Source organism: Bos taurus, chromosome 19, assembly GCF_002263795.3.
Source record: "Bos taurus isolate L1 Dominette 01449 registration number 42190680 breed Hereford chromosome 19, ARS-UCD2.0, whole genome shotgun sequence".
Taxonomy (NCBI): Eukaryota; Metazoa; Chordata; class Mammalia; order Artiodactyla; family Bovidae; genus Bos; species Bos taurus.
Window position 1 is genome coordinate 39,469,735 of NC_037346.1, and position 13,839 is coordinate 39,483,573.

The following is a 13,839-nucleotide window of genomic DNA, read 5'->3' on the forward strand; positions in this document are numbered from 1 at the left end:
CAGCCTGTGAGTCGGGCACCAGCCAGTGGTCACAGTTGAGGTGAGGTGTGGTTAGCCAGGGCTGAGAATGGCCTGCCCTTGGCTCCTGCTTAGAGAAGCCACCCACCGGTCCCTGAAATCATGGGGGCCTCTGGACCCCCAGCCCTTTCACATACCAACACCTCCACACAGACCACAGTGACTCGGGGCTGCCTCTCTAGCTAGTTTTCTAGGAGACCTGGGGCGGGCGTTGGGGATGGAGGAGACCTGAGTTCTAATCCTGGCCCAGCTTCAACAGCTAGTGTAGGACATTCGTTTATTCAACAGATATTTACTGAACACCAGATTCTGTTTGGGGAGTTTGGGATAAGTCCGTGAAGAAGAAACACTGAGAACCCTCTCACCTCAGAGAACTAGTGGAGAAAAGACAGTCAACTGATGTGATAAATAATCATGAAGTCAGCTAAGTGCCCGGTGCCAGCATACGATCTTCTTCTTGAGGAAATGAGGGGGTTGAACTGGATGGCCCTGGAGGTCCTGGCAGGCTTGGCTCTGAGGGCTGCCCTGGCTACTGCCACCTCCAAGCCAGGCCTCCTCCTGGGGGAGAACACCCTGGTCTGGCCTGTGTCTGGAGATTGGAGGGTTGGGTTCAGGGTGCTGGGTCCTGAGACATGGTTTGGGAACAAATCTGGATGCCTCCACTTACTAGCCCTGTGCCTTGGCCACGCTGTATCCTTTCCAAGCTGCTGTCTCCCATCTGTCAAAAGGGAGACAATAGGGTGGTTTTAAGAATTTGGTGAACTAGGGCATGGACACCCTTAGCACAGGGAGCATCAACTGTTGTTACAGTGTTGTTATCTGTCACATGGTGACTTCTTCTCTGGCCTCAAGCAGATCTCTCAGCTGCTCTCTGGTTAAGTTGGACCTCATTTGCCCTTTGAAACACTGGTGCCTTTTTTCTCTCTCACTGCCTTTCCAGAAGCCCCCTGCATATGCATGTCGCTTTCCCCTTCTGTCTCCTTCTCCATCCCACCTTTCGTCTGCTTCATTGGTCTCCATTTCTGGTCTCAGCCGAAAGCCTTGTCCTGAGCCCGTGAGCATCTTCTCCCCTCCTGAGTGCCTGGCCCCCTTGACCTCCCTGCACAGTAGACATGGATTATTTGGGTGATCTGAAACTCCATGGCCTCCTGTGGGGTTCTTGGTGGCCATCATTCAGACCTGATCTATCTTCCCAGTTCAGCCCAGGCTGAGAAACACTTGCCTCCCTGCAGCCATGGGTGGTGGGCACTGTGGTCCTGATGCTGGGGCAGGGGCCTCCCAAGGATAAGGGGGTGAAAAGCCCAGAAGTTCCCAGCCTCCTGCCCAGGATGAACCCTATTGTGTTGTTTTCTGTCCTGCAGACACTACCCCAAGCAGTCCTTCACCATGGTGGCTGACACCCCGGAAAACCTCCGCCTCAAGCAACAGAGTGAGCTGCAGAGTCAGGTGAGGGAGTGGGGCTAGAGCTGGGGCCTGGCCTGGGGGGGCGGGGCCACCCCTGGATTTGGCAAGAGCTCCTTCCTTCTGTGGTTGCTCAGCAAGGTGCTGAAATCCAAGCACTTGTCTAGTCTCCCTGCCCCCACCCCCAGTTACTTCATGTTTCCTGACCTGATCAGCGAAGTGGGCAAGAGTGTGTCCTCCCACCCCCTACCTAAAGTGGGTTGGAGGGGTGTGGGTTTCAGATTCTTTCTGCATCAGGAATTTTGTGGGAGGCCCCTAAAGCCCACCTCCTCCAGGAAGCTGGTCCCCTCTCCCTCCCAGCCTTTCACACCCACCCCGAAAGGAAGGTCCTTGGGATGGCTGCCAGTGGTTAAGACTCAGCCCTTCCACCGCAGGGGACACGTGTTTGATCCCTGGTCAGGAAGTGACCAGGGAGAGTGAAGTTACACAGTCTATCCTCTAGCCATGTCCCCGGCCCTCTTCTACCTGTCCTAGGGCAGGCTGCTAAGGGAGCCTTGCCCCAGGGGCCTGTCGTGCCCACGTCTCCTTGGTCTGATTTTCCTGAGCCCCTTCTCAGAGGGAGCCCTGCTTGCCACTGCAGTAGGGGAGGACGGGGTTCCTGCACCAGGGAGAGAGAGCTGGGGCTTTAGGGGCCACTGAGGAATAAGCAAAAGGTCCAGAACCTTTCAATCAGAATGATTTACCCTGTCTGGGGGTCTGAGAGGGCTTCCAGAACAAGCTTGGCCCGGACTGTAGGGTGGGACAGGGCGGGGCTTTAGCAAAGAACTCTTGGGGAATGTAACCAAGTGGGCAGGGTGCCCAGGGCCAGGAAAATGTCTTGGAGGATCCACCTGGGCCTCGGGGGAATCCCTCCTGATCCTTCCAGGTGGGGCGCCTGCTGCCTGATCTTGATGTGAATTCTCTGGCTCCTTGTCCCCCAGTTGGTCACATGAAGGAGAACTAGCCCTGGAATGGCAAAGGCTTTACCCACATTCTCTCATTTAATCCTCCCAGCAACCTGCAAGGATCGGTGCTGTTTTCCCATTGTACAGATGGGGAAACTGAGGCTCAGAGACAGTAAGGGGTTGCTGAAATCACACAAGTAGCAGTAGTGGTAATAACTGTATTAGTAGCTAATGTATGGAGTGCTTGGTGTTCTGGGTGTGTTAGCGTTCATGCCTCACAATAGTTCTGTGCAGTTGGCAGGATCCCTCTCACTTTACGGAAGAGGAAATAGGTGCTAATGACTTTGAATGCCAGTTTGTTTGAGACTTGTATTCTTTCCAGTTTTCCACCCAACTCCCTAAGGAGAACTATCTTTACTTTGATAATAAACATGATAGTTCCTCCTGTTGGTGGGAACTTTTATAGGTTAGCAAACACTTCTGTTACTTCACCTCATTTATCCTTGACTTGACTGCAGGCGTCAGAGACAGGGAACCAAGGCTCTGAGAAGCACTGGACTTTGCCTGTTGACACACACTCTCAGTGAGCTTGGAGGATCCAGGCTCTGTTTTTTTCACTCCCGAATACAGTGACCTTGACCTCATGCAGCCCTGTGAGCCAGGGGTTCAGGCCTCCTGTGTATCCCACCGTGATGGGAGAGCAGGTGCACAGTGCTAGGTCGTGTCCGACTCTTTGCGACCCCATGGATTGTAGCCTGCCAGGCTCCCCTGTCCGTGGAATTTCCTAGGCAAGAATGCCGGAGTGGGTTGCTATTTCCTTCTCCAAGGGATTTTCCTGACCCCTGGGATGGAATCCATGTCTCCTGCATCAGCAGTCGGATTCTTTACCACTGAGCCACCTGGGGGCAAGTAGGGGAAGCTAATTTGGCCCTTAGCACAGCTCACATCTACCAGCTCAGGCTCTGCCCCTGCTGTGGTGTGAAAGCTGAAGTCACTGTAGGGGCTAATGTGGGTACCAGAGCCCGCCTGACTGAGGAGGGCTGGGTGGCTCAGCTGGCAGGAAGAAGGCTTGAGATGGCACTCGGGCCTGGGCCTGATTTGCACAGGGAATCCCCTGGCCAGGCCCTGACAACCGCCTTAGGGACTCCCCATCCTGTCGCGGATAGAAGGGGCTTCATGGGGAGAGCAGGTCAGAGCATTGTGGGGTGACCTGTACTCACCCCAGAGCATGAGAGGAGTGTGGGAGTGTGTGTACACACTCAGGCAGAAGCAAGGGACACACGTACACCCCCCACACACACCTACTCTCAGGAGGAGAAATTCAAACCCTGCTAATTCCCTCAGCCTTTATCAGTCCCACAAAAAGCTGGGCTGGAGCTCTTTTTGCCTGTGGAACTCAATCCCTGAGGGGCGGGGCCTGCAGGAGGAAGCACCCCCTGCCCACCTCCAGACCCACCCTGTCTCCCAGGTGCCTGGCCCACTGCGTGTCCCCAGGGTTCCTGATTCTTGAGAGGGTGGGGAGGTCATGAGAAGGCCAGTCACTCTTCATGGGTCATCACGGGGGTCGGGCCTGACCTCATTCAGTCGTCAAAACCACCTGATGATGGAGGGACTCTTGTCCCCTTGCTACAGGTGGGGACACAGGTTAGAGGCCACGCAGAGCCAGCTCCCTGACAGAAGTCGAGCCCTTTGCTCTCAACCCCTCTGCAGCCTGCTGTGGCGCCCAGCTGTGCGCACTAATGCCCAGGATGCATCAGCCTTCTGGGGGGATGGTGCAGGGGATGAGGGTGGCGTTTAGAATGCAGAGTTCACGGCCCCACCCAAGGGGGTTTTGCTTGCCACTTCTGGGCCGGGCCCGGGGAGTTGCATTTGGGCAGCCCTGGCGATTCTGATGAGGGCTTTTGGTCCTGCAGACCTGCTCTGAGCTGCGTAGAGCCAGGCTGTGGGGTAGAGAGGGAGGTGAGGAGCTGCTGTGAGGGGTGTGAGCTGAGGCTTTGCATTGAGGCCACTGCTCTAATCTCCTGCAGTTGGGCTCTTGAGGGCTGGGGCTAGAAGAGGGGTACTGTCCTCTTTGCAAGTCTGGTTCTGTCTGCTGCTTCCCCGGGCTGTGGGGTCTCAGTCTCACCCCTTTGCCTCTCAGTGTTCTTTTCTTGCCTGGTAAAATGGGGACCAGTTGCCTAGATGTTGAGGGCTGGGCCCATGGCTCTAAGGCTTGGAAGGGCTAAGTGGGCCTGGCTGGGGCCGTGGGCCATGACAGTTCTGGTTCCTGTGGCCGCTGTGGGGGCAGGGTGGGCCTTGAGGGCTGGGCAGGCCACTGTGTCGGGAAGGGAAGTGGGAGCCTCCCTATCTAGCCCGCCCCACCCACCAGGGGCCAGCCTCCCATCTCTTTCCAGGCTCCTTCCTGGGCCTGCGTTGGTGTCTCTGTCTCCTCTGTCTCTGGGAAGTTGCCTGTGCTATTTCAACTTTGTTTTCCTATTTCTAGATTGGTTTCCAAAGTGGTACTTGCGGTGTCTGGGACACCTGGAGCCTCCCTTGTGGGGGCGGGTAACCACAGGGCTGACCACAAATGACCCTCTGGGTGGGCCTGTCCAGGCCTGGCTGAGGCAGAGCCCTAGTGGCGAGGGCCTAGCGGCCCTTCACCCCTCTACCCCTGCAGGGCATCTCTCCCACCCCAGCCCCAGGACTAGTAGAGGCAGCAGCTTTGGGGTGGGGCTGAGCTGGGGCTGTCTGTGTGGCCCTCTGAGCGCAGACAAAAGTGAAAGGAAAAGATGTCTTTAATTCTACCCTCATCATCCTTGGTGCTGTGCTTGGGAAATGCCACGGGGCACATGCCGCAGGGGACAGGAGATTGTACCAAAGCCCTGTGCCCTGCCCTGTTGTGTGCAAAGTTCCCACTCTCTTACCTTGAATCTTATAACCTGCAGGGTAGGCAGCATGCCTGCGTCACTCATACCCGAGCCAGTTGAAGGCCAAATCCTGGATCTGCCCTCATTAGCTCAGTGACCTTGGACCAGTTATTTAACCTCTCTGAACCTTACTGCCTTTATCTGTAAAGTACGAATTACCTCTCTCCAAAGGTTATTGTGAGGATGTTAGTATATATTAGGTATTTAGAATGGTTCCTGGCATACAGTCAGCACTCAGTATTATTCCAGCGCTATTCTCCTGGAAAGGAAAGGAGATGGAACTTGGATATGATAAAGCTGAGGAGTATTAGACCTTTTGATGACTGCTTCCAGACTGACCTTTCTCATTAGCTCTCCTCCCCATCTCTGTGTGTTTACTCTTAAAACAATGTCTTTTTTTGTTAAAAGTGGGTGGGTTACATAGTATGTGGGTTTAGCACATGGTAGGTACATAATAAGTAGGACTTGTTGGTATCATTTTTTTTCCATATATGTATTTTTAAGTCGTGATCTTTCCTCTTACACTGGGTCAGCAAGGCAGTTGTTTTTCAACTTATGCTGCCTGTTTGGAGATTTTATTTCTGCATTCAATTCGTTCATTATTTACCCAACAAACCTCTGTTTGTATCTACTATTTGCTATGGTAAGTGATGAACAAGCTAGAATCTGGGAGAATAATTAATAAATCTATATATGAAAAGTGGAATTTCTTAGGTCCTGGTTGTTCAGGCCTCACTCCCCTCTCTACCTTGGGAGTGTCCAGGGTTGGAGGCCCAGGCAGGAAGCATTCAGACAGGACTCCTGAGTTGAACCGACAAGGCAGGTTGAGTGACCTTGGGCAGGTCATTTCCCCGCTCAGAGCCCCCTGTCACATCCTGGTGAGCCATCCCCGAGGAGGGCAAGCACTTCAGCTTGGGTGATGAGCGAGGTTCCATGTGGGGCCCTCCCCAGACTTCTGGTTCCTTGACTTTCACAAAACTCTGCCACCTACTCCAGCTCCAGATGGCCAGAGAATCTTCCCCACCTTGATTTTCCATAGTCAGGGGCAGGTGCTTAAATATGGTCAGAAACTCCAGAACCAGGAGGGCTTTTATTGATCAGCGGCTGGCCACTCTCAGGAGACCCAGAGAGGGGGCCCAACTTGCCCAGGAACACACAGCAAAGTAGTGCTGAGCACAGGCCTCTGTCCTTTCTTGCCCCCTGCTCCTTCCAGCCCCGCCCTCTCTGGGCTGCCTGTGCCAGGAGTGAAATGAATTATTCCTCCCCGGCAGGGAGGGAGAGGCAGTTCCTGAGCCTGGGAACCAGCTGATGTCATTGTAGTGTTGCCATGACAATTATTCCCCTGGATTAGGGGCCTGACCCTCCAGAGGGCCAGGAAGTGGAGGAAGGAGTCAGGGACTAGTGTTTGTTCAGCACTCGACAAAGCACCTTTACACTTAACCCTCATCCTTGCACACTGAACGCTGCCAAATGGCACCCCACTCCAGTGTTCTCGCCTGGAGAATCCTGTGGACGGAGGAGCCTGGTGGGCTCTGTCCACAGGGTCACACAGAGTCGGACACGACTGAGCGACTCAGCATGTGCTTCATATGTGTTTGTTGCTTTAAAGCCACCTGTATCTTTGATTAGAATGGGTGTGTCATGATCCCCATTTTACAGATGTGGACACTGAGGCCCGAGAGGTTAAATCAGTTGCCCAAGATCAGTCAGCAAGTGGGAGACAGCCTGTGTTCATACCAACTTCCACGGGCTCTTTGCTCTTACTGGGTGGTAGGAAGCCCCCTCTCCATTATGGACAGTCCTCTTACAGGTGAGGAAATCAAGGCCAGAGGTCTTAGATCTGGGGCCTCTGCATCTGGAGCGACGCATTTTTGACTCTCAGTGCTTTACCTTTCTTGATGCCTGCTTCCAGAAGGGTCTCCCCCCCAACCCACCCCTACCACTAAGAGTTGCTGTGCTGGCCCAGGCCTTCTTGAAAGAGCTGCTGTGGGGCAGTTCTAGGCCCTTGGGGTGGGTTGGTACCTGAACCCACTGTGTTAACTTCCAGTCTGAGGGGACCTAGCACATCCAGGCCTTTATTTCAGTCTGGGTCAGAACAAAGGAGGTTCTGGAACCTTTTAGGAACAAGAAGCCCTTGTTCGATGGGTGAGCTGGGGCTCTGGAGACAGACAGGGACCCTGACCCCTGGGGGGTGCAGAGGAACTGACAGGTGCATGTTGTCAGTCGGGTCACGGTGCAGCTCAGCCCTGAGGCCAGATGACTCCATGCCTGGGAGAGGCCTGGAAATTCCCAAGGTCCTAGGCCTTGTGTCCTGGGCTGACCTGCCTCCAGGACAGTGCAGCCTGCATGGAAAAAGTCCAGGCAGCTGGTGGGCTTTGGAACAGCTGCTGCCGAGGTGGACAGTAAAGACTCTGAAAGCCGGAGGAATAGGTCCCTGTCCCAGGGCCATTTCCAGCCTCCATTCTGTTCTTCAAAACCCCCAGGGGAGGACAGTTTTCATATTTCAGTTCCTTTAGTGCTTGGGACGTCCTTTCTGAATGTCTGACTTAAGTCCCTCTAGTACTCAGGTTTCCATGGAATACTCAGAAGAGAGGGGCATTGGAGGGGGTGGTAGAGGTCTTTCTTGGCTCTTGGAAGCCTGACATGCTATCTGTCCCCCACCCATTTCATCCCCTCCTGTGGTGCTGACCTCAAAAGCCAGGTTGGCAGGCTCCAGGCAGCCACCGGGGCCTCTCAAAGGCTCATTGATTGAGTCTTCTGAGTGGCTGTCTTACCGCCCTCCTTTCTGGGCACCAACTTTGTCCCTTGGCACAGCCCTCACTCAGAAACTCCCCCAGGCTCTCAGCGGGTAGGACCACATCCTGGCCAGGGTGAGGGCTGGGGCAGTCCTTGGAAAGAACCTTCTTTCTCTCACCATCAGGCAGGATGGGCCGTGGTGAAGGTTCAGAGTCAGGCAGATGAAAGTTCATCCTATTGGCTCTGAACTTGTGCTGCTAAGCTGTGTGAGCTTGGGCAGGTGACTTTCTGTGGCTCAGGTTTCCTTGTCTGTAAAATGGAACTAACGATAGTCTATAGCAAGACTTAAATGACAGTTCATGTAAAGCTCTTGGCACTCAGGATACACCAAATATGAATACATAGTAATAGTTTATTATCATTGGTCTGATACTTTTTGGCCAGGGTTTCTGCCTGGAGTTGGGAGGTGGGAGTGGATGTCACTGCAGGGGGGTTTCTGGTCAGGGTCTCTCCTGGCTGGTTGCTGCAGGCTGGAGCCCTTTCTGCTCCCCCTGCCTCGACTCTGATCCGTCTCCACCACCTTGGTCCTCCAGGTACGCTACAAGGAGGAGTTTGAGAAGAACAAGGGCAAAGGCTTCAGCGTGGTGGCAGACACGCCCGAGCTCCAGAGAATCAAGAAGACCCAGGACCAGATCAGTAATGTAAGGTCCCCTGCTCCGCGGGTACTACCCTGACCCTGGCGCTCCCGTCTCGTCTCCTCCCCGCCTGCTTGGCAGTTGTGCATGAGGCCAGTTCTGTGCCACCCCTGCTTTCCTCAGCAGGCCTGGCTGGTGCCTGCTTGAGCCGAGGGAAGGGAAGGGTTTGGGGTTCCCAAGATGCCTTTCCTCTGTGTACCCCCAGATTGCCCCTTTGATACCCTCTGCCCACATAATATTTCCACCTTGAAAGAACTAGACTTTTGGGGAGGGCCTTTGTGCTCAATCACCCCCCCTCATCCCCCACTCTCTCTGAAATTTCCCCCCCTCCCTGCTGGCTATGGTGAGGGCCAGGGTCCGGACTAGCTGTTTTGTCTGAGCACAAAGGTCAGAACTGGGTGGCAGGGGTGGGGAGGGGCTGGCCTCCCCATCGACTGCCTCTGGGTGCTGACATTGCAGTCATTTCCGCCCTTCTTCAGCCTCCTCCCCCACCTCGGCTTGCTCTTCCTTCCTGTGTAAAAACCCCAGTTGGGTTTTGCTCGCTGGCTCTGCACCCCTTGGCCTGGCCCTCCCAGGTCCAGGGTGGTCACCAGTGTCTAGCCATGGCAGGGCTGGTGTGCAGAGTGGGCAGTGGGTCAACGCCCCTTATGGCACCTGTGGCAGGGGACAGGCCTCAGTTTCCTGTTTGGCGGAGCCACAGACTAGCAGCCTGTGCAGCTCTGGGCTTGTGGGGAGGCTACTTAGGGGGCTTTGGGCAATGCGGGGGCACCGCTGTGAGCCACAGGCATGGACATGGCCTGTGTTGCACAGAGTCCCATAAAGGACTGGGCAAGCAGGTGTCTTCAGGTCTGGTTCAGGAGGGGTTGGCAGGTTGCCTGGTGTCACTCTGGGCTGAGGGACTGGGGACAGAAGCTTCAGGGGCCTTGAGTTTTGGGTGGTCTATCCAGCATCCAGCCCTCAGACCTCCTTGATCAGGCACTCCTGGAAGTAAGTTGGACCATTGTTAGGGTCGACTCGCTGTGGCTCAGGTAGATGTCAGAAGCCAGGACCCAAGCCATCAGAAGTGGCCATGCCTGAGACTTTGGCTCTTAAACTTTGATCAGCAGCCTGCAGTATGAAATACATTTCATGTTGTGGCCCACTGAACAGGCTTGCTGATTTATTTAAGAGAAACAGAACCAAAACTTTCAGGAAAGAGTGCTCTTCCACTTAAAGGGCATTCGGATATTTTCTGTTCTATTTTAGTTTGTTAAAGGTGCCGGGTTTCGCAATTGTATTGTTGACCCGCAGCTTGAAAGTCGTGGCTTGAGGAAATGGAGTGCTTCCCTTGGGCTAAGATGCCTCTGACAGCTGTAATCCCCTCTTCCCCTCAAACAAGCCTGTCTCAATTGCTTCTTTATTAGCTAGGGCCTGGTCCCAACCCGAGAGCTTCCCTGCAGGTTGTGCCCAGAAGAAAGTGGGAAGAAAGTATGAGTCTCAGCTGTCCTCATGGAAAACAGGAGGGAGGGGAAACCTCGGTTAACAAGGAAGGAAGATACAGAAAACTGGACTCTTGAGACTTTAGCCTCTGGCCTTTCCTTGTGAAGACTGTTATCTGGACACCTGCTCCCTTCCTACAACCACAACCCCCCAGCACATTCACTCATTGTTTCCAGCCTGTGGCTTTTAGAAGGGGGAGGCAAGCCCAGTCATCCTTGCCTGCTTTTCTGGAACGCTTCCAGAATACTCCACACCCTGCCTATTGCACCTGTACTCCCCAACCTCCCCCCCAACTAGTCATTGGAGGTGTTAGTGTCTGAGGAGCCCTGGTAACAACTCACTCTGGCCAAGACACCCACACCTGGGCAGATACCATCTTATCAGTAGCCACAGGCCTGCAATGAGCTGATTGTCCCCTTTCTGAGGTGGGGAGGTGACTGATGCCTGACCTGGTTCTGCGTTTGCAGCTTTAGCTGGAACCTGTGACACACGACCACAGAGCTGGAAGACCCTTGGTTTTGGCAAATGCCCTTAGTCTGTCAGCTGTGGGCTTCCAAACAGCTGTACTTCAATTACTTGAAAAGGTTGATTGAAGATACAGGCTAAAAAAAAGAAAATGCAAAAAAAAAAAAGAAAATGCAGCCTCAGAGGCCTCCTCCTGGGACTGCCTGGGAGCAGAGCCCAGAAACTGCATTAATTTTATCTCATTTTTAGGAACTAGCATCTTTTTTAATGTTTATTTATTTGGCTATGCTTGGTCTTAGTTGTGGGATGTGGGATCTAGTTCCCTGACCAGGAATCGAACCTGAGTCCCCTGCATTGGGAATACGGTGTCTTCACTACTGGAGCACCAAGAAAGTCTCAGGAACTAGCATTTTATTTTTTAAATTATTCTTGTTGTTTTTTTATCTTTTCTTCCATTTTTATTGAGCTGTAATTGACATGCTGCTCTATATACATGTAAGGTGTCCAGCATAATGATTGGATTTACCTCCATCATGAAATGATTATCACAATAAGTTGAGCGGATCATCTCATACAGATACAAAATTAAAAATGATACAAAATAAAATTTCTTTTTTCAAGAACCAGCGTTTTTAACACGTTTCCTGAGTTCCCTGCAGTGTGAGAATCATCACCAAGAGAATCTGAAAAGAGCTTCACCAAAGGTGCCAGTCCTGGCTACATCCAGAACCCCTAGGGAACTTTAAACCACGTTATTAAATTGTCCTTCCTCCAGAGGAGTTTTGGGAACGATGATGTCTAGAGCCACACCTTCTGTTTTGTATCCAAAATAGTGTTCCTGTATGAGCTGGTCACTCATTTCCCGGGTTATCGTCAGACGCCTCCTCATGTGTGAGGAAAATGTCAAGCACTTAGTCTGAGATAAATATTGTCCATTGCTGTTAATTTAAAGGTAGACTTTGCTTTCTATATGGTGGTGAAAAAGGGGACAGGGACTAAAGTTGGGCTGAAAAGTTGGGCCTGTGTCTAGAACTAAATATGTGTGGAAACTTGGGAGGCAAAGTGCTAGTAAGTTAGGCCTCTGTCGTGCGTGATTGACTTTTTTTTAGTTGAAGTATAGTTGGCTTTCTATGTTGTGTTCGTTACTGCCATATAGCAAAGTGATTCGGTTATACTGAGTTGACCAAAAAGTTCATTCGGGGTTTTCCATAGGATGTTATGGACAGAATCGAACAAACTTTTTGGCCAACCCAATATTAACCTGGCCTTTGGGCACCGGCTCTGATGGCTGTAAGGATGGGAGCCTCTCTTTTTTTCGGGCTGTGCTGGGTCTTGGTTGCCGCTCATGGGCCTTCTCTAGCTGCAGTGTGCTGCTCTCCAGTTGCCGTGTGCGGGCTTCCTGTTGCGGTGGCTTCTGTTGCGGAGCAGGGACTCTAGGCACGGGCTTAGTTGCCCCACAGCACGTGGGATCTTCCCAGACCAGAGATCAAACCTGTGTCCCCCGCATTGGCAGGCGGATTCTTAACCACTGGACCAACAGGGACGTCCTAGACAGAAGGACTTTTAGTTGCTAAGTCCCTTTACTAGGAGCCCCTGCCTTCAAGTAGGCAAGTTTTCATTTACCTACATATTTCCTCATATATAGATTTCCTGTATACAGTTTTGGGTCTTTTTAACTTTTCCTTTTTCTGTAAAGTATATCACACAAACACCTGTGTGTGTGTTCACCATGCAAGGCAGGAAGCAGAGCATGACAGCCCCCTGTCAAAATAGAGCTTTCAAAGTGTTCAAAAAACAGACATAACTCTCATGTAGTGAGTACCTATCATATAATTAACTTAATTATGAGGAACCAGCTGGGAGCATCTGACAGGCAGAGGTGAGGCCTAGTCTGTGAAAGAAAGCACTGGATATAATTAGATATAGAACTGGTTAGTGTTCTGCCATTAGCTGCTGAACTGGTGAATGTCCTACAGGACTGTAAAACCATAAGCTTTGGAGATAGCCTTGCTACAGGCAGAAATCTTTTGCATTTCTCACAGTCAGAAATAATTAGCAGCTCATATTTCTTAAATTAGCTTCGGGCCTTATGCAGGCATGCATACATGCTAAGTCGCTTTAGTCGTGCCTGACTCTTTGTGACCCTGTGGACTGTGGCCCACCAGGCTCCTCTGTCCATAGGATTCTGTAGGCATGAATACTGGAGTGGGTTGCCATGCCCTTCTCCCGGGGATCTTCCTGACCCAGGGATCGAATCCATGTCTCTTCTGACTCCCGCATTGGTAGGTGGGTTCTTTGCCACCAGCACCACCTGGGAAACCCTTCAGATCCTTATAGTTTGGGCCCAATCAGTAGTAAAGTCAAAGAAAATTCTAGCCCCAGAGTCAAATGGCTGGAGACGGGCTTGTTGGAAACCCTGTATGCTTTTTTTTTTTAAGTATGTAATATTTCTTTTTTTAAAACTGAAGTATAGTTGGTTTACAATGTGTTAGTTTCAGGTGTACAGAAAAGTGATTCGGTTAACTTTTTCTTGTGTGTCATATCCTTGGGGCAGCACTGGGTTTAAAGCATCATGACGCTGCAGTTTATTCTTTTCTGTTGTTGCCTTGTATTCTGCTTAAAGTGCTTATCCCACATTTTGTTGATTCTGGGGTTGGTGGCATTTGGATTGCTTCCGTGGCTGTGGACAACTTCCTACGTATTTCCTAGCGTTAACATGGAGGGCAGTTGCTGGATCTTGGAGGCTGTGTCCCCTCAGCCTTACCAGATGACGCTGAAATACTATTCAAGCAGGGCTATGGATTTACCGTCTCGCCAGCACTGGTGAGAGTTTCCACTGCTCTGCATCCTTAGACTTGTTCAATTTAGCCATTCTCATTGTGAGCAGTAGTAGTATCTCATGGTTTTAACTTGCATTTCTCTGATTAGTAATGAAGTTGAGCACAGATTTACATTTGTTTTAAAAACAAAATAGTGTTAGTCTCTCATGGGGAACACAGCATTACTTGGTGGTTGAGAACTAAAGAGCTGGATGGTAGGACTCATTTATGCACCTCTTACCTACCTCCTGAACCTTGGTTTCCCTGTCTGAAAAATGGGGATGATCATAATACATTGTTCTTGGGCTGGCTGAGAAAAGGAAATGAGTAATGCATATAAGGGCACCACAGAGGCCCGCAACAAATGGAAACATTG

At 51.8% G+C, this 13,839-nt stretch overlaps 1 protein-coding gene across 2 annotated transcripts in view; it reads left to right on the forward strand.

The window, feature by feature from the left end:
* LASP1 (LIM and SH3 protein 1) overlaps positions 1-13,839 on the forward strand; it is a 40,376-nt gene that overhangs the window by 15,108 nt on the left and 11,429 nt on the right. The window contains exons 3-4 of one of the 2 annotated variants that reach the window (NM_001035394.1): positions 1,380-1,464; positions 8,599-8,706. In NM_001035394.1, coding sequence (NP_001030471.1) covers positions 1,380-1,464; positions 8,599-8,706 — 193 coding nt within the window. The remainder of the gene's footprint in view (positions 1-1,379; positions 1,465-8,598; positions 8,707-13,839) is intronic. The other variant, XM_010816146.3, reaches the window with a different exon arrangement.